The sequence below is a fragment of the Macaca nemestrina genome, chromosome 13 (assembly GCF_043159975.1).
Source record: "Macaca nemestrina isolate mMacNem1 chromosome 13, mMacNem.hap1, whole genome shotgun sequence".
Lineage (NCBI taxonomy): Eukaryota > Metazoa > Chordata > Mammalia > Primates > Cercopithecidae > Macaca > Macaca nemestrina.
Window position 1 is genome coordinate 26,255,272 of NC_092137.1, and position 19,451 is coordinate 26,274,722.

General features: G+C 40.0%; 2 protein-coding genes across 6 annotated transcripts in view; one reads left to right on the top strand and one right to left on the bottom strand.

Annotated features, from left to right (window-relative positions):
* LOC105479790 (hydroxyacyl-CoA dehydrogenase trifunctional multienzyme complex subunit beta) overlaps positions 1–19,451 on the top strand; it is a 49,832-nt gene that overhangs the window by 26,949 nt on the left and 3,432 nt on the right. For all 3 annotated transcript variants that reach the window (XM_071076393.1, XM_071076395.1, XM_071076396.1), the window contains 11 exons: positions 1,825–1,869; positions 5,535–5,634; positions 8,939–9,026; positions 10,771–10,958; positions 11,291–11,471; positions 12,152–12,273; positions 15,356–15,435; positions 15,510–15,557; positions 16,630–16,717; positions 17,388–17,462; positions 17,908–18,072. In XM_071076393.1, the coding sequence (XP_070932494.1) occupies positions 1,825–1,869; positions 5,535–5,634; positions 8,939–9,026; positions 10,771–10,958; positions 11,291–11,471; positions 12,152–12,273; positions 15,356–15,435; positions 15,510–15,557; positions 16,630–16,717; positions 17,388–17,462; positions 17,908–18,072 (1,180 nt within the window). The remainder of the gene's footprint in view (positions 1–1,824; positions 1,870–5,534; positions 5,635–8,938; positions 9,027–10,770; positions 10,959–11,290; positions 11,472–12,151; positions 12,274–15,355; positions 15,436–15,509; positions 15,558–16,629; positions 16,718–17,387; positions 17,463–17,907; positions 18,073–19,451) is intronic.
* The window catches only part of LOC105479791 (adhesion G protein-coupled receptor F3), a 51,553-nt gene continuing 50,713 nt past the window's right edge, over positions 18,612–19,451 (bottom strand). For 2 of the 3 annotated variants that reach the window (XM_071076360.1, XM_071076377.1), the window contains one exon: positions 18,943–18,961. Coding sequence is in view for 1 of the 3 variants with exons in the window: in XM_071076372.1 (XP_070932473.1) it covers positions 18,910–18,961 (52 nt within the window). In the remaining 2 variants the exon portion in view is untranslated. Of the gene's footprint in view, positions 18,962–19,451 lie in introns of all 3 variants that reach the window. The other variant, XM_071076372.1, reaches the window with a different exon arrangement.

Sequence of the window (19,451 nt, forward strand, 5' to 3'; positions counted from 1 at the left end):
GAAAAAATAGTAACTTTATAGTGGAGTAAATGGCAGACATCACTTGACCCAAATCATCACATTGACATCACTGGTAGTAAGTCATATTGATATCACATACCCCCTGATATGAAGCTAAGAGAAATACAGTTTGCCTCTGTGATATTCTTCCCCCAAATCCATAACCCTAGTCTTCAAAAGTGTCAGGGTCATGAAAGACAAGACTGAGAAACTGTCACAAATTGAAGGAGACTAAGGAGGTATAACAACTAAATGCAACATGGTATCTTGGATTGAATCCTGGAACAGAAAAAGGACATTGGTGGAACAACTGGTGAGATTTAGATAGTAGTTTAGTGAATAGTATTGTGCTGATGTTCATTTCTTAGTTTTAATAAGTATATCATGGTTATGTCAGATGTCAGTATTAGAAAAAGCAGGGGAAGGCTGGGCACGGTGGCTCATGTCTGTAATCCCAGCACTTTGGGAGGCCAAGGCGGGCAAATCATCTGAGGTCAGGAGTTCAAGACCAGCCTGACCGACATGGTGAAACTCCGTTTCTACTAAAAATACAAAAATCAGTTGGGCGTGGTGGTGGGCGCCTGTAATCCCAGCTATTTGGGAGGCTGAGGCAGGAGAATTGCTTGAACCCAGGAGGTGGAGGTTGCAGTGAGCCGAGATTGTGCCATTGCACTTCAGCCTGGGCAACAAGAGTGAAACTCCATCTCAAAAAAAAAAAAAAAAAAAAAAGCGGGGAAAAAGGGAACTCTGCTTTTTCCAATTCTTATTTATTTATTTAGACAGGGTCTTGCTCTGCTGCCCAGACTGGAGTGCAGTGGCGTGATCCTAGCAGCCTCAAATTCATGGCCTTAAGCAGTCTTCTCACCTCAGCCTCCCAATTAGCTAGGACTACAGATCCATGCCACCACGCCTGGCCAATTTTTAATATTTTTTGTAGAGACAGAGTCTTGTTTGTTGTGTTACCCAGGCTGGTCTTGAACTCCTGGCCTCAAGCAGTCATATCACCTCAGCCTCCCAAAGTGTTGGGATTCTAGGTGTGAGCCACCATGCTCGGCCTCTTTCCATTCTCAGGTAAATCTCAAGTTACTTAAAAGCAAAGAGTTTCTTCAAAAGTCGTAATACATCACCTGTAGCCCTGTAGGCATTACAAAATAAATAAATAATATACTTTTTTTTTTTTTTTTTTTTTTGAGACGGAGTCTTGCTCTGTCACCCAGGCTGGAGTGCAGTGGCCGGATCTCAGCTCACTGCAAGCTCCGCCTCCTGGGTTTACGCCATTCTCCTGCCTCAGCCTCCCGAGTAGCTGGGACTACAGGCGCCCACCACCTCGCCCGGCTATTTTTTTGTATTTTTTAGTAGAGACGGGGTTTCACCGTGTTAGCCGGGATCGTCTCTCGATCTCCTGACCTCGTGATCCGCCCATCTCGGCCTCCCAAAGTGCTGGGATTACAGGCTTGAGCCACCGCGCCCGGCCTAATAATATACTTTTAAAATAAAATGTTTAAAGGAAAAGAGACCCCAAAGGTGGGGCTTCACTTTAAAGAAAATTTAGTGTGTGTTATGCTGAACATGAAGGTATTGGACAACATTTTTGTTTGATTCTTAGCAAGCTTAGTAGGAGTTAAGGCTTGCTAGATTTTTAAGGATGACAAATAGCGAAGTCATACTATTTCTTCATTTGAAATGATGAACTGCCTTGGATAGTAAAGTTAAGTGTGTTTGTAGCAGCATGTGTTAGATGATCTCTGAGTATTTCAAATAGAATGAAAAGTTTTCATTGAAGCTCTAGGGTTTCGGTTTAAATTATTTGTTTTCTTTCCCCAGATATAAAGACCTGATGCCACATGATTTGGCTAGAGCAGCACTTACGTAAGTAAATGCAGTTTCATTTCCATTCTTATTTCGTTAAGGGCACTTTCTCCAGTTTTTACACACAAAATAGCAATTTGTTCTTATTTTCACCATCTGTACTACACAAATTTAAGCAGCTTATGAATATCATCAATCTTTATTTTGCAGGCTTAACAGTATCTTAGCATGACAGTATATTTTAATGCTATCCTAGCTAGCCACAGGACTCGATTGATCAGCCTAAACACAATACATATATTTGGTGATTGCCTTAGGAACTTGTATAAGGGTAGCTGAACAGATTATGTAGATATTTACCTAGAAAGAATCCTAAAAGACACCTGAAGATTCATGTGCAAACCAAGTAAAAATCTAAAATTAGATGCAGTTAAATAAGATTGGGCTGGATGAATAATTTGGTGAGAGTCATGAAATGTGTTGCTGTTTCTGGGATAAAGTAACATGTAAGGCATTATCTCATTCATTTTCCATTGACACTTTGCCTTTGTGTCTTCAACCAACCACAGCTCTTTCTTAGTTTGGAGAAACCCTTCAGTTGACCTTTCTGTCCATTCTAACTCTGTTTTTTTTTCTTCTCTTCCTGCAAGACCTCAAGCATGAGTGAAACGGCGGTTGTTTCTGTTTCCTTACTATCAGTTTCCTCTAATTGTATAATCATTATTTCCATTCTCCCTTTGTTTTACAGAAACCATATTTTAGAACCTTCTCTTAATAATGGTTTTGTGATTGCTAAATGTACTGATCTTTTCTCAGTCCACTGTCTCTGTACTTTATAGCACTTGACACTGTAAGCTATACTCACCTGTCTTCTATTGACTTCTTAGTAATATGCCTTTATGATTTTTCTTCTGTATTCTGACTGACTCTTCTCTACCTTAAAAAAAAAACTGGGCCATGCACGGCATTTCATGCCTGTAGTCCCAGCACTTTGGGAGGCCGAGGTGGGTGGATCACCTGAGGTCAGGAGTTTGAGACCAGCCTGATCAACATGAAGAAACCGTCTCTACTAAAAATACAAAATTAGCCAGGCATAGTGGTGCATGCCTGTAATCCCAGCTACTTGGAAGGCTGAGGCAGGAGAATCCCTTGAACCTGAGAGACAGAGGTTGCAGTGAGCCGAAATCACGCCATTGCACTGGGCAACAAGAATGAAACTCCATCTCAAAACACACACACACACACACACACACACACACACACACACACACACCCATGAAACTCCATCTCAAAACACACACACACACACACCCCCAAAAAAAACAAAAAACTGGATCTCTCCCTCTTTCTCTTTTTGAAAGGCATTTTGCAAGTTTTATTCCTTAGAGCTTTGCATTTCTCTGTATGCATATTTTCCTTTTAAAAATCTCATCTACCAGCTGGACATGGTTTCTCACACCTATATTCCCAGCACTTGAGAAACCAAGGCAGGAAGGTCAAGGTAGGAGGATCTTTTGAGCCCAGGAGTTTGAGACCAGCCTAAGCAACATAGCAAGACTCCATCTCTATGAAAAAATTTTTAAAAATTAACCAAGCAAGAATTACTTTGGCTCAGGAGTTGAAAGTTGCAATAAGCTATGATCCCACTACTATACTTCAGGCAGGGCAATACAGCAAGACTTTGTCTCAAAAAAAAAAAAATTTTTTTTTTAATTTTTGATTTATTTTTTCTGGATGGAGTCTCACTCTGTCCAAGGCTGGAGTACAGTGGCTTGATCATAGCTCACTGCAACCTCGAAGCCTCCCAAGTAGCTGGAACTATAGGCGTGAGCCAATATATCTAACCCTCTTTTAGTTTTTTTAATTGATAAGGACTTACAGATTTTTATTTATTTCATTATAGCCAAGTTTAGTCATTACTCATTTTGAAGCTCAGCTTATTTCACATTTTATCTGGCACTCCTTCAAGTTGACTCCAGTGTGCCTTTTGTTTTTTAGTATAATACTGGTTGTTGATATATAATTTGCATGTAATAAAGTGCACAGATTTTAAGTGTATAGTTTGATGAGTTTTGACAAATGTGTATACCCCATGTTCCTGTTTTTGATATGGTCCCATTTGTCCTTTTTTTTTTCTTTGACACGGAGTTTCACTCTTGTTGCCCAAGTTGGAGTGCAGTGGCACGATCTCTGCTCACTGCAGCCTCCACCTCCCAGGTTCAAGCAATTCTCCTGCCTCAGCCTCCTGAGTAGCTGGGATTACAGGCACACGCCACCAGGCTCAGCTAATTTTTTTTTGTATTTTTAGTAGAGACGGGGTTTTGCCATGTTAGCCAGGCTGGTCTCGAAGTCCTGACCTCAAGTGATCCACCTGCCTCGGCCTCCCAAAGTGCTAGGATTACAGGCTTGAGCCACTGTGCCCGCCTGATGTCGTCCCATTTATCTTTGAGTGCTTCCTTACTTTTGGCACAAAAAAGATGGAGATTCATTTTGTACTTTCCTTTGGACCTGGTATCAGTCATTTCCTAAAAAACCTTTTGTCCCTTTAATGGGGAATGGCATTTAGAAACCTAGTCTGGGGCTGGGTGCAGTGGCTCACGCCTGTAATCCCAGCACTTTGGGAGGCCAAGGCTGGTGGATCACTTGTAGTCAGGAGTCCAAGACAAGCCTGGCTAACATGATGAAACCCTGTTTCTATTAAAAATACAAAAATTAGCCAGGCGTCATCAGGCGCTTGTAGCCCCAGCTACTCGGGAGGCTGAGGCAGGAGAATCGCTTAAACCCAGGAGGTGGAGGTTGCAGTGAGCCGAGACTGTGCCAGTACACTCCAACCTGGGTGAAAGAGCGAGACTCTTGTCTCAAAAAAAAAAAAAAAAAAAAGTCTGGGTTCAGGGAGTGCTCATTCCTACTGGAGTGTTATTGTGTCTAGTTTCTATTCATGGGCACAACTAGAATGTATATATTATTTCAATTATTTGTTGATATTGATATTTCAAACTAAAATTTAACATACCCAGAACTTTTTTTTTAATTTATTTTTTTAATAGTTTGAAGGGAGACTTTGTTTTATCTCTTTGATTGAATATTTGTCTCTCTTTTTTACTGAGAACTTTGGTTTCTACTAACATTAATTAATTTATAGGTTTCTTATCTATTTTATCCTATTCCAAATTATTTTTTATTTTTCTCTAACTTCTCATTACCAATTGAGCATCAAATGTTGACTTTAAAATCACTCTTTCATTCATTTCTTCTTTGAGAAGGTGCCAAATGCTTGTCAAATTAAAAGATACAATCTCTGTCCTTTCAAATTCAAGGCTAACCTTTTTTTTTTTGTTTTTTTGGAGATGGAGTCTCACTCTGTTGCCCAGGCTGGAGTGCAGTGGCACCATCTCGGCTCACTGCAAGCTCCGCCTTCCGGGTTCACGCCATTCTCCTGCCTCAGCCTCCCGAGTAGCTGGGACTACAGGCGCACGCCACTATGCCCGGCTAATTTTTTTTGTATTTTTAGTAGAGAAGGGGTTTCACCATGTTGGCCAGGATGGTCTCAATCTCCTGACTTCGTGATCCGCCCATCTCGGCCTCCCAAAGTGCTGGGATTACAGGCGTGAGCCACTGTGCCCGGCAAGGCTAACCTTTTTTAAGGAGCACAGTGTTTTGTGTGATGATCTCTGGCACTGCCTTGATGTGTGAAATGTTTCTTTGCTTTGGATTTCTACTTCCAGGGGTTTGTTGCATCGGACCAGTGTCCCCAAGGAAGTAGTTGATTATATCATCTTTGGCACAGTTATTCAGGAAGTGAAAACAAGCAATGTGGCTAGAGAGGTGAGTAAAACAAACTTTATGTTGTTTAAAGAGTGATAGTAGAATCACTTTGAATTTCAATTAATAGAAGTTACTTTATAAAAGCCTTTAATATCTATTTAGTTACATTTGACCTAAAATGTGATTTTACAGCTTGGGTAATGTGTTATTTAATATGTAAAAGAATTCTAATATAAATCAAATGACATACACAATATGTAAAAGAATTCTAATATAAATCAAGTGACATATACTATATTAGTGTATATTCATACTTTACTGTAAATCAAATAAATTTTTTGAGCTGGTTTAGGACATTGTCTCTTGTGTTAGGAAAATAGAGATCAGCAAAGTGCGGCTGATAGTATTTTTAGTAATGTTAGATATCATGGCTTCCAGTTAATTTAAAATTTCAACATTTTGCAGAGAACTAATTTCATAACTTGGTTTTTGTTAGCTGGAAGTAGCCTTGCTTACTCATTTGTTCCCATCGACTAGATGGCACGTAAGGCAGTTTGGCTTTTTAAAAACTATTTCACAGAAGTTTACTTTTGCCCTAGTTGGCATAGCTCCATGTAGTGTTGATTGAGCAACTAAGATAATGACAGGCCTTGGAACTTCTAGGACGTGTCCTACAGCAAGTCCAAACACGTCTTCTGGGCTGTTTCAATTTGAAAGCGATTGTTTGGATGAAGTTGGCACCAAAAGACATTTCGTTGTGCTCAGCATTTTCCCTAGTTCCGGTCTGTGCTTGCCATATTGTTGAGTTCAGTATAGTTGTGAGGGTAATAACTTCTATCACTGTCGACTGAGAGACAAAGGCAAATAAGCAGGACTGAAAGTATTTGTTCTGTTCCACCTCTGTACCTGTCAGAAATGTTAAAACTGCTGAAGACCTGGCATGACTGAAGCCGACAAAGATCAACTCTGTGCTGTTGAGGGACAGGAAGGAATTAACAACAGGAAGAGATTTTATTTCCCCTCTGAAATTTTTTGTTTTTCCTTGAACCTTGACATTTCTGAATGTTTCAAATATGACAATTTTGTGAATACATCAAGCTGCTCATAATACATTTTCAACTTTTATATTCTGAAAATAACCAAGTGACTCTTATAAGAGCACTCAAGATGTAAATAGTAAAATTTTTTGCTCTTTTCTCCTCTTGCTCAGTTTTTTATCCCCCTCTTTCTTCCTTCTCCTCCTCAAAAATAAATAAATAAATAAATATAAATACATGTTTCCATTTTCTCTGTAATTCAGTTCTTTTTTTCCCTAAAACTAAAGCCATAATGTTTTTCTCTGAATTTTTTCCTGGAAATTTTACATCCATATGCAGATCTCAGCTATTGATTGACAGGAGGTAGATTCCCTCTGCCTGCCCTGTTCTAATACCAGTTATGTTATACTCCAGGTAATTTTTGCAGTATCTGCATGGAAAGACTGGGTTGAGGGGATACATTATAAGAATGTCACTTTAAAGCTGTATTGCAGCCTAAAAGCTAACATAATTTCCAGCCAAAGAATTTCTTAGGCTCTATTGCCTGTATTAACAATGTTAGTATAGTATAGTAAAAGGCTTCTGGTGTTGCTGTGAACCTGACTTTGTTGAAAGGTTCAGCATATTTCCCTGTTCTCCAACTTAGAGGCATCTTCCTCCTTTTCCCTTAGTGCCCTGAGAGCTATTCAAACTTTCAATAGAAGTGTGTGGACAAGGGTCACCAATAGCCACCTCTATTTAAAGCTCCTTCAGTCCTGAGAGTCATCTAGGGCCAAGGGCAACACATACTAGAAAGGCCCTTGTGAGAATCAAGCCATTGCAACCTAATGCCCCTTTTACACTTGCCCCGCTGCAGAGCTCTTCTCTCCTGCCCCCCTGAGATACTTACGTCTCTCTTCCTTTTGGATTGGTTTATGCTGAGAGGCTGATGCGCAGGTGCCCGGCAGACGTTCTCAACAAAGCAGGTTGGGCATTTAGTATCAGGCCTACCTGGAAAGACCAGAATGAAGTCATGTTGCAGATACATCACTGTAACACATTTCTGTTTCTATAGATGATGGTAAATAGCATAAAAGTAAATAAGTATAAAGGTAAAAATCAGTTAAGAGACATTGAATCTCTAATTGAGACTTTGGAAACATTTATTTTACTAAGTTATAGGAGAGTTTGCATTCTGAGGATAATTAGTTTTGGAAAAGAGTACTAAAAATGAATTCCCTATAATGGGATCCAGTATTTCATAGTAAATAGTGTGTGGGTGTGTATGTGGAGGGAAATCTGGAAGCTTTATTTCTAAAGTAAAACTTTAATATTATAAAAATAAGTATTTTACAGTTGCACCTATGCATTAATTATTTACATAAACAAAAATGGGATCAGACATTGATTGGTTTTTGGCAGCATAATTTCCCCCAATAAATAGTATAATAAAATTATAGATGTCCTCATTTCATGTTTGACTTTCACTGTGCCATTATAATAGAGGCCGTTTTTACAAGATTAATGATGACCTCAGTTTTTCTTAAAGCCGCTCAGATGACAAATTATTCTCTCTCTATAACCTATTATGCCATCATCCTGGCCACTTGTTAACTGGTCTGACCCTTACTTGTTCACAGGCTCACTTGTAACTCAGGCAATTCTCCAGTTTCTTTCATTGAGTTGAGCTTCTGTATAGTTGGCAAGTTTTCCAGTTCATCTTTGCATTGGGTCTGCAATGTGCTAACCGAAGTATCAGATGGTCAGTAAGAGAGAACAGCTGGCCGTGAGCAGAAAGATAGGTATAAAGCAAATAGGGTCTTGAGTGGGAACTCTGTTTATGAATGGTCAGTTCTTTAGAAATCATTTTCATGTTTAATCACTTTTGCTTTGCTGCTAAGCTTTGTGACTGATCATGAGACCTGATAACACAGATTGTGAAGACTCCAACCCATAATATATTTCATCATCATTTCACCAACTGTCTTTAATAGGTTCCTTTAAGTATATTTGAACATTAAACAAGTTAAAATCAAATTATATATTGATATCCTTGAAGGCCCTGAGCAAAGCATCGATAAGAAATTAGGTGAGTTAGAAGAGTATTATAGCCTCGTGTCTGCACTAGAAACCAGCCAGCAGGAATTTTGCATATACCTGTCAATTAATGGCATGATTAAATATTAGTAAACCATTTCTGTGATAGGCTTAATTTTATTTTAAATATTGCTCTGGAGAATTTTAAACTGAAACCCTTTTCAGATGACCATAAAGATTAGTGTTCAAAGCATCATTTACATGATGCCCTTCCCTTAGAGTGATCATTTCATTCACTGTATTTCCTGAAGGCTGCCCTTGGAGCTGGCTTCTCTGACAAGACTCCTGCTCACACTGTCACCATGGCTTGTATCTCTGCCAACCAAGCCATGACCACAGGTATGTTTAAATGGAAGCAGACGGTACATGTTAATTTTCCTCCTTTGTCTTTTACTTGATTATAAAAATGTACTTTTTTTTTTTTTTTTTTTTTAAACAATCTCACTCTGTCACTCGGGCTGGAGTGCATTGGCACCATCGTAGCTCACTGCAGGCTCAAACTCTTGAACTCAGGAGATCCTCCTGCCTTAGGATCCCAAGTAGCTGGGTCTACAGGCACTCCACCACACCCAGCTAATTTTTCAGTTTTCTGTGGAGACAGGATCTCGCCATGTTGCCCAGGCTGGTCTTACACCTCTGGCCTCAAGTGATCCTTCTACCTCAACCTCCAAAGTGCTGGGATTACAGGCATGAGCCACCAAGCTCATCCCAAAAAGTACTCTTAGGAGAAGTGATAGATTAGCACAGATCTCTACTTGTGTTTTTTAAAAAGAAAGGTCAAGTTTAAAATTTGGGAGTTCTAACCATAGTTAACCTCTCTTTTTGCTCTCCATACCTGAGGGATGTTACCATTGGCGTGGTTCCTCTGTGAATAATGTGGCTGGCTGCAGCAGGGATTATCAAATGGAGGAGTATATCTCTAGGAAGGTACTTCAGCATCTGAAGCATGAGTAAATAGTTTACAACCTGCCAGGCTTTCAACCTAGTGCTTCAGATATGATATTTTCCCACAAAGATATGGTCTTCCTTCCTTCACCACTACCATACTTGTAAATCATTGCTTTAGATGGCACAGCTCTTTCCTTCACTTTCTTCCCACATCCTTGGCATTTTTATAAATCATTGAAAATTCCCCTAACAAATTTTAACAAAATTATGGGGTATTTTGTAGCATCAGCCCGTAGTGTGAAGAGACAGGAAATCTGAAAGATTTAGTAATCATATGCTCGTCTAGTAACATCAAGGCCCAGGTGGGCAGCCCACCTCATATGTGGCAGGGAATGATGCCTGTGACTGGGGGTGTTCACCACTCTAGGCAGCATGTGACCAACTCCTGGTTAGAGAAACAGGCTCAGCGCGGTGGCTCACGCCTGTAATCCCAACACTTTGGGAGGCCAAGGTGGGCGGATCACGAGGTCAGGAGATCGAGAACATCCTGCCTAACACAGAGAAACCCTGTCTCTACTAAAAATACAAAAAAAAAAAATTAGCCAGGCATGGTGGTAGGTGCCTGTAGTCCCAGCTACTTGGGAGGCTGAGGCAGGAGAATGGCGTGAACCCGGGAGGCGGAGCTTGCAATGAGCCAAGATCGCACCACTGCACTCCAGCCTGGGAGACAGAGCGAGACTCCGTCTCAAAAAAGAAAAAAAGAGAATAGTGGCCATAAGGAGAGAGGGGGCCTGCCTTACATTTTAACAACTGGAATTTCTCTGCTTTGTAGCAGAAGTTAACATTCTCTTTATAAGATAAAAAAATATTTCTTAAAACTAAAGCTGGGAGCGCATAAATATGCAAGATGTTCTGGTTTGGAATAATGATTTGTTCAAGAGTTGGTCCAATGGATATTTCTAGAAGTTGATGTCCATATGGCAGGAATGAAAACTTGTTTTTCTCTAACGTGTTGAATGTGTTTTTAGTCATTTAAAACAATTACCTTAATTCTTCTGAAAAGTTGAAAACTTTAATTACAGATGTTGTGCAAAGCTGATAACTGTTATTCAGCCTTTTAATCAAGAAGCTTAAATTGGAATGGTACGTTATTTTCTGTGAAAGATATTCATGAAGTATAACCTGTGCCCTGTAGGCGTTGGCTTGATTGCTTCTGGCCAGTGTGATGTGATCGTGGCAGGTGGTGTTGAGTTGATGTCCGATATCCCTATTCGTCACTCAAGGAAAATGAGAAAACTGATGCTTGATCTCAATAAGGCCAAATCTATGGGCCAGCGACTGTCTTTAATCTCTAAATTCCGATTGAATTTCCTAGCACCTGAGGTAAGGCTTGTGTTTGCAGGGCATCCCACTGCAGAGATTTAGAATTAGGTATGGCAGTGTGTACTCTGCTATGCTGTAGTAGGTGTAGATTCTGTAGTTACAGGAAAGGGTTATTTGGTCAAGTTGAAAAAAAAACATAGTGGGTAGAAAACTTTAATTTGTGAGCCCTCTTTAGAGATCCTCTGCTGACAAAGAACTTCCCTTGTCTTGGTCTTGATTGATTAATGGTAAACAAATAGATTTTAACTTTTCCAAATAACACAGAACAATCCTAGGTGTTGGAATAACACCTATTAACAGTGTACCTGCTTCTCGGATATCTCCTTTCCCAGCTTCCTGCGGTTGCTGAGTTCTCCACCAGTGAGACCATGGGCCACTCTGCAGACCGACTGGCTGCCGCCTTTGCTGTTTCTCGGCTGGAACAGGATGAATACGCACTGCGCTCTCACAGTCTGGCCAAGAAGGCACAGGATGAGGGACTCCTTTCTGATGTCGTACCCTTCAGAGTACCAGGTAAAATGAAATGCTTCATGACACTAATTAGGGAGTTCTGAATTGCTCCTAAAACTCAAAAAAATCCCAAGTGATTTTTCAATAAGTATGTTGGTTCTGTTTCCAAAGTATTCAGTCTTTATTCTTAAGTATGGATGCAAATTTTGATTTATGTTGTAACAATAGGTAAACATTTTTTTAAAGTTTCTATAAGAGTGTCCTTCTAAGGTCTGAGCACTAATCTCAGCACTTTGGGAGGCTGAGGCCGGAGGATCACTTGAGGCCAGGAGTTAAGACCAACCTGGTCAACAGAGTGAGACTTCATCTCTAATTAAAAAAAAAAAAAGAAAAACAAACAGAGTCTCCTTTTAGATCTTGCTGATATATTTTAGTTCTTACCTACATGCTGTTTTTAAAATTCCTGAATCGTCTGACTTCTGTATAGAATAACCAACTGTGAATGAATGTCTTAAGAAATAGGATGTCCTATTTTTAGTAAAGCATTTAGATGATTTCCCAATTGTCTTTTAAGACTTTAGTTTAAAATGTGATAATATGATAATTATAAAACACTTTCCTTCTAGTGAATAGGTAAGGTTTATATTTCATTTGTTTTTGTAATTTTTAAAGCATATTTCTCTGGAGAAGATATATAAGGCTTATAGTTCCAAAGAGGTAAAAAAAATTCATTTTTTTAATAGGAAAAGATACAGTTACCAAAGATAATGGCATTCGTCCTTCCTCACTGGAGCAGATGGCCAAACTAAAACCTGCATTCATCAAGCCCTACGGCACAGTGACAGCTGCAAATTCTTCTTTCTTGGTAACTGTCAATGCTATTTGTATTTAGTAGTGACTTTTCTATTTCTGTACTCTCTGTAGAAAAGCCTAATATAAATTTTTTTGTGTGTGTTATGAATAGAGGGTAAAAATATAGTTATTCATTTTAATGTGAAAGTGGAGTCATAAAAAAAAAAATGGAATCATGGTTTTAAGGCCCGAGAAGTCACCTAATCCAGCCACCATTCTGCTACAAAAGCTCTTTTCTTCAGACACTTAACCAGTCAGAAAACTTCTATTGCTTATGGTGGGCCCTGGAAATGAAAAGAATAGACAATTGCAATATAGTGAGATGCTGTGATGGCTGTAAGCATAGGCTTAGGCTTAGGTCTAACCCCTGACACAGATCGGGGGATAGTCGGAGAGTCTTCTTGAAAGAGGTAACACTTGAGCAGCAAATCTTGAAGGAAAAGTGAGAGCTAACTCAGAAAGGATTTTAAAAGGCATTCCAGGCCAGGCGCAGTGGCTCACGCCTGTAATCCCAGCACTTTGGGAGGCTGAGGCAGGCAGATCACCTGAGGTCAAGAGTTTGAGACCAGCCTGGCCAACATGGAGAAACCCCATCTCTACTAAAACTACAAAATTAGCCAGGTGTGGTGGCACATGGCCTGTAATCCTAGCTACTCGGGAGGCTGAGGCAAGAGAATTGCTTGAACCCGGGAGGCGCGGAGGTTGCAGTGAGCCGAGATTGCACCATTGCACTCCAGCCTGGGCAACAAGAGTGAAACTCATCTCAAAAAAAAAAAAAAAAAAAAGGCATTCTGTACAAAGGGAACAGCAAATGCAAAATCAAGGAAGTATGAGAGCAAGGGGTTCTTTGGGGGAAAAGTTAGGTTGGAGCATAAGGTATGAACTGGGAAGTCGTAGAAGACAAGGAAAAGCAGGCAGAAAGAGTAACAGGATACCTCTTCCAGCTCTGATTGTTAGAAAACTGCTTTACTAGGCCCGGGTGCGGTGGCTCATGCCTGTAATCCCAGCACTTTGGGAGGCCGAGACGGATGGATCACGAGGTCAGGAGATGGAGACCATCCCGGCTAACACTGTGAAACCCCGTCTCTACTAAAAATACAAAAAAATTAGCCGGGCGTGGTGGCGGGTGCCTGTAGTCCCAGCTACTCGGGAGGCTGAGGCAGGAGAATGGCGTGAACCCGGGAGGCAGAGCTTGCAGTGGGCTGAGATCAAGCCACTGCACTCCAGCCTGGGCAACAGAGCAAGACTCCGTCTCAAAAAAGAAAAATAAAAATAAACTGCTTTACACTGACACCAATATTATTTTCTTGTAAGCATCATGGAACAAATCTGCCACTGTTTGTTGTGTGTGTGTGTGTGTGTGTGTGTGTGTGTGTGTGTGTGTGTGTGTGTGTGTTTTTAACTTATCAACATGTAGCTTCATATCCTTCCTTGCTTTTCTGACTCCTCAGTTAAACATCTTTATTGATTCTGCTGCTGCTTGTAAGATGTGATTTCTCTTCTCTTACCACCTTGGATATAGTCTTCTGGATATAGGCCATCTGGTCAAAGTTTCTTTTACAATGTAACTCTCCTACCTGGCCATAAAGTCTTGAAAACATAGGCAGATGTTTGACATATTTGCCCATGGTAAATGACTAATTAATGCCTGCTCTTGATAGGCTGGGGGAGTGGACTCTAGAGTAGTTCCAACAGTGTGGAACACCACCCTGTTAATCCCAGGTGGTGAAGAGCTGGTTAGGTTGGTCATTTGCAAAACCAAATTGGATGATAGAGCCGTGTGGCATGGAGTACACATGTCAGATCTGCATCCTTTTGATTACTTCCAGGGTATGCTAAAGGTCCAGGTTTATTTAGTGAGAATCAGAGACAAATCATCAGAGGTGACACATCACAATACATGGATTTTGGGGACTGCATTAATGCCCCACATTCATTGCAATTTTGCACAATGGCACACTGAACCTGTTAGTAATGTAATGTCTGTAAACCATTTATTCCAAATGGTCACCTGTGCCTCCAGACGTTATGGACACCCTATTGGTGGCTACACAGTCTCTTCAGGGTTGCCGAGTTATAAAAATATGACAGAATATGGTAGAACTTATTTTGATTTTACAAATTATGAAGAATAGTTTCCTCTTCTTTGGAATTCTAGACTTTTTGGGGGAGCTTTTCTTTTTCGAAGTATGGTAAGGACGTTTTTTCAGTAGTACTTCTTTGTCCTCCAGCTTCTCGGTTGTCACTTGGGAAGAAATGTATGGGGTGTATCCAAAGAGGGAAGATTGTGATTCTAATGTCCTCAGCTGGTTCTCCCATTGATTTGCTCGTTATAGAATATATAAGTAGAATAAAATGACCTATAAGCCATGGGCAGAAAGCAGCTGAGAAACAGCCCAGAAAATGTAAAAATAAATAAGAGCTATGTTTATTTTGGTTAATATTTTGTGCCAGAAACTAAAAACTTTGGCTTAAATAAGTATTTATTATGAGCACTTCTTTCTTTTTTTCTTTTTCTTTCTTTTTTTTTTTTTTTTGAGACAGAGTCTCGCTCTGTCACCCAGGCTGGAGTGCAATGGGGTGATCACAGCTCACTGCAACCTCCACCTCCCAGGTTCAAGTGATTCTCCTGCCTCAGCCTCCCGAGTAGCTGGGACTACAGGTGTGTGCCACCACACCTGGCTAAGTTTTTGTATTTTTAGTAGAGATGCGGTTTACCGTGTTAGCCAGGTTGGTCTTGATCACCTGCCTCATGATCTGCCCACCTCAGCCTCCCAGAGTTCTGGGATTATAGGCATGAGCCACCACGCCTGGCCATGAGCATTTATTTCTAAACTTACCTCTTCTGTTGATTCATTTTGATTATTATGATACTTTTGAACAGCCTTCTCTACCCTCATCCTTCAAAAATTAGTCTGTGTGTGTATGTTTGAATTATGATTTAATGATGGATACAGCGAAGTAAGTGTTATTATACAGAATCACTGTATAAGTCTAATGAGTTAATAGATTCAGGTACAGAACATATAAGCTGGCTGGAGAAAGACCTCCAGATAGGCTGAAGAATTTTAACATTGTGCTGGTTAACATTTCAGACTGATGGCGCATCTGCAATGTTGATTATGGCAGAGGAAAAGGCTTTGGCCATGGGTTATAAGCCGAAGGCATATTTGAGGTAAAGTAAATGTTCAAACGAATCATCTCTGATTTCTTTATTACCAGAGCTTACCTCTCTATTTTTTTACCTAGGGATTTTATGTATGTGTCTCAGGATCCAAAAGATCAACTGTTACTCGGGTAGGTAGCTGTTTGTATCCTTGGACTATAATCACAAATATTTGATTGCCCACGTTTTATTATACTGGTTAATAAATGGTTAACACTGGTTTATTATTTATTTATTTATTACACTGGTTTGAGAGTATATTAAGCCCTGAGTTCATAATTGGTTTATGTGGTGGTTTTTTTTTTTTTTTTTAAATAATAGTAATCTGGCCAGGCACAGTGGCTCACACCTGTAATCCCAGCACTTTGGGAGGCCAAGGTGGGCAGATCACAAGGTCAGGAGATTGAGACCATCCTGGCTAACACGGTGAAGCCCTGTCTCTACTAAAAATACAAAAAAATTAGCCGGGTGTGGTGGTGGGCGCCTGTAGTCCCAGCTACTCGGGAGGCTGAGGCAGGAGAATGACGTGAACCCGGGGGGCGGAGCTTGCAGTGAGCCAAGGTCGCACCACTGCACTCCAGCCTGGGCGACAGAGTGGGACTCTGTCTCAAAAAAATAAATAAATAAATAAAATAATAGTAATCCTTTCCATTGGTATATCATTTTACAGTTTTGGATTATTTTCCATTTTTTTCCTTTAAGTTTTACATATATATATGGATGCACACAACTTACATTCTTTTTCATGAAGTTATCGTAGGCATTTTTTCATATGGCTACACACCCTGCTACACAATCTTCGTAATACAGCCTTTTATAAAAGCCTCTGCATGTTTAAACTCCGTTCTGCTCCCTCACAAGGCTGTAGCCTCACTGGCCTCCACTGTGATGTTCACATCAGTCAAGCCCTTTCCTTTGCCTTGCTCTTTGAACTCTGTTCTTCAGTTCTTCATGTTATTAGCTTGTCCTTATCCCTCATTGTTTATTTATTATCAGTTTCTCTGACTCTGCAACATAATAAGGGTAGAGGGCATGTCTGTACAGTTTCATTATTTTATCTTTAACATTTAATTAATCAGTACAGAAAAACCAAAGAATGAGTGAAAAGACAGAATACCTATGTTAAACTCAGTTTGGGGAATATGAAGAAGCTCTTAGTTTAAAAATTAAAGTTTTAAGATATTACTTATTTTTTCTTTTCAGGCCAACATATGCTACTCCAAAAGTTCTAGAAAAGGCAGGATTAACCATGAATGATATTGATGCTTTTGAATTTCATGAAGCTTTCTCGGTAAGTCATTTGAAAGACACATATGAAGGGACTATAGTCATAAAAAATGTCGTCCATATTTGTGGGAGAGAGCAAGGCATGGTTTATGATGTGAGTAGAGCAGGAGTGGACCTATATATTTTAAGTACTGACTCACACTGCTGGGAGGTGCCTGAGGGGAGGGAAGGAATGGCCATACAGTGTTGGAGAACATACCAAATTGTTTCTTTAGGAAATTCTCATTGAAAACTGATACAAAGATTTGTTCAACTTTACTTTTTTTTTTTTTGAGACAGAGTCTTGCTCTCTTGCCCCCTCTGGAGTGCAGTGGCATGATCTCAGCTCACTGCAACCTCCGCCTTCTGGGTTCAAGCAATTTTCTTGTCTCAGCCTCTCGAGTAGCTGGGATTGCAGGTGCCTGCTACCATGCCTGACTCATTTTTTAAATATTTTTGATAGAGATGGGGTTTCACCATATTGGTCAGGCTGGTCTTGAACTCCTGACCTCAGATGATCCACCCACCTCAGCCTCTCAAAGTGCTGGGATTACAGATGTGAGCCACTGCGCCCGTCCAATTTGCTCAACTTTAAAGCATACCTACAAGTTGTTAAACTTTCACAAACCATGCCCATAAGAAAGCGTAGAGGAACATGAATAACAAGGTTCTTATTCAATTATTTTCTCTTCCAGGGTCAGATTTTGGCAAATTTTAAAGCCATGGATTCTGATTGGTTTGCAGAAAACTACATGGGTAGAAAAACCAAGGTGAGTTTCTGATTTTAAAAAATGCTTGAATTTTCAAATGCGTTAATAATTGGATCTTAGTTACCTGTTCTTAAGAATATGAAGGAAAAGCTTCTCTTTCTTTTGAAGAATTTTGTCTTTCATTAAAGATATTTATTTCTTAGTGTAAAGATAGAAATTCTTGTTTCATTAAATATATTTATTTCTTAGTTTAAAAACAGAAATTAGCAAAATTAAAATTCTGTGTTATCTTTTGTTCCTTGCATTCTGGCATTAGATGAAAAATAAATGGACTCCTGACTTTTAATATTGACCTAGACTTACTTTCTTTTGCAGTAAAATTATTTGTAATATGTCTGACGTTCGGTATTTTCCTTTATCCCTCTTACTTCATAGTACTAAGAGCCTGGCTTGATTCTGATCTTAAGTAAACTTATCTTTACATTTGTGTCTTTGTGGGAGCCAGGTTGGATTGCCTCCTTTGGAGAAGTTTAATAACTGGGGTGGATCTCTGTCCCTGGGACACCCATTTGGAGCCACTGGCTGCAGGTTGGTCATGGCAGCTGCCAACAGATTACGGAAAGAAGGAGGCCAGTATGGCTTAGTGGCTGCCTGCGCAGCTGGAGGGCAGGTACGTTACAGTGGTGTCATAGGACCTTCCAGAGAGTCATTTTCTTGGAATGACTAGAATGTATGATTTAGTTTGAAACCTTCTTAAAGCAATATTTTTGATGACACGGGGGTGGGGAGTGGGGAGGGATAACAGCTTTAATTCTGATAATACTTTTTGTTTTTTGGGTTTTTTTTTTGAGACAGAGTCTTGCTCTGTTGCCCAGGTTAGAATGCAGTGGTCATATCTTAGCTCACTGCAACCGCCACTTCCTGGATTCAGGTGATTCTCGTTCCTCAGCCTCCCGAGTAGTTTAGATTACAGGCGTGCACCACCGTGTGCAGTTAATTTTTGTATTTTTAGTAGAGACAAGGTTTCGCCATGTTAGCCAGGCTGGTCTCGAATTCCAGACTTCAAGTGATCCACCCACCTTGACCTCCCAAAGTGCTGTGATTATAGGCATGAGCCACCATGCCCTGCCATAATTCTGGTAATTCTTTGGAAGGAAACTGCTATTTAAACCCAAGCTATTTTTCCCGAATATAATGTTTATTTTTTACTTTTAAATATATGCTGATTATGAAAATTGTGGAATATATGAAAAGTATATGGAAAAAGTTAGAGTCATCTATAATCTCCCCATCAGACATTATCATTATTAACATCTTGATATATTTTCTTCTTTAATAATAAACTTTTATTTATCTAGTCACCGTTAAGACTTTATGAAATCTCTCCAAGAGAGAAACTGTCTTTCTAGAGAACTGAATTATACCTTAACTGGGGAGTTAATTTACTTCTGGATAACTTACTCCTGTTCAGCTGGGGAAGTATATTGTTGACAGATTTTTTTCCTTTCTACTTCGCTTGCATTACAGACCCAACTTCCTGACTGCTGTAGCATCTCACTCTAGGAATAAAATCCAAAAGGAAGATCGTAGTTTGTTTTTTGTTTGTTTGTTTTTTGAGACAGAGTCTTGCTCTGTCCCCCAGGCTGGAGTGCAGTGGCCCCATCTCAGCTCACTGCAACCTCTGCCTCCCAGGTTCAAGCAGTTCTCCTGTCTCAGCCTCCTGAGTATCTGGGATTACAGGTGCTCACCACCAAGCCCAGGTAATTTTTTTGTATTTTTAGTAGAGATGGGGTTTCACCGTATTGGCCAGACTGGTCTCGAACTCCTGATCTCAGGTGATCCGCCTGCCTCAGCCTCCCAAAGTGCTGGGATTACAGGCATGAGTCACTGTGCCTGCCCTGTTTTTTTTTTTTTTTTTTTTAATTACAATGTGAACAGATTTTCTCTTCCTCTAGATTACAGAAACTTCCTGTTCCTGATCAAAATGAATAAATATTTAAAAGCATAAACAGGCCGGGCGCAGTGGCTCACACCTGTAATCCCAACACT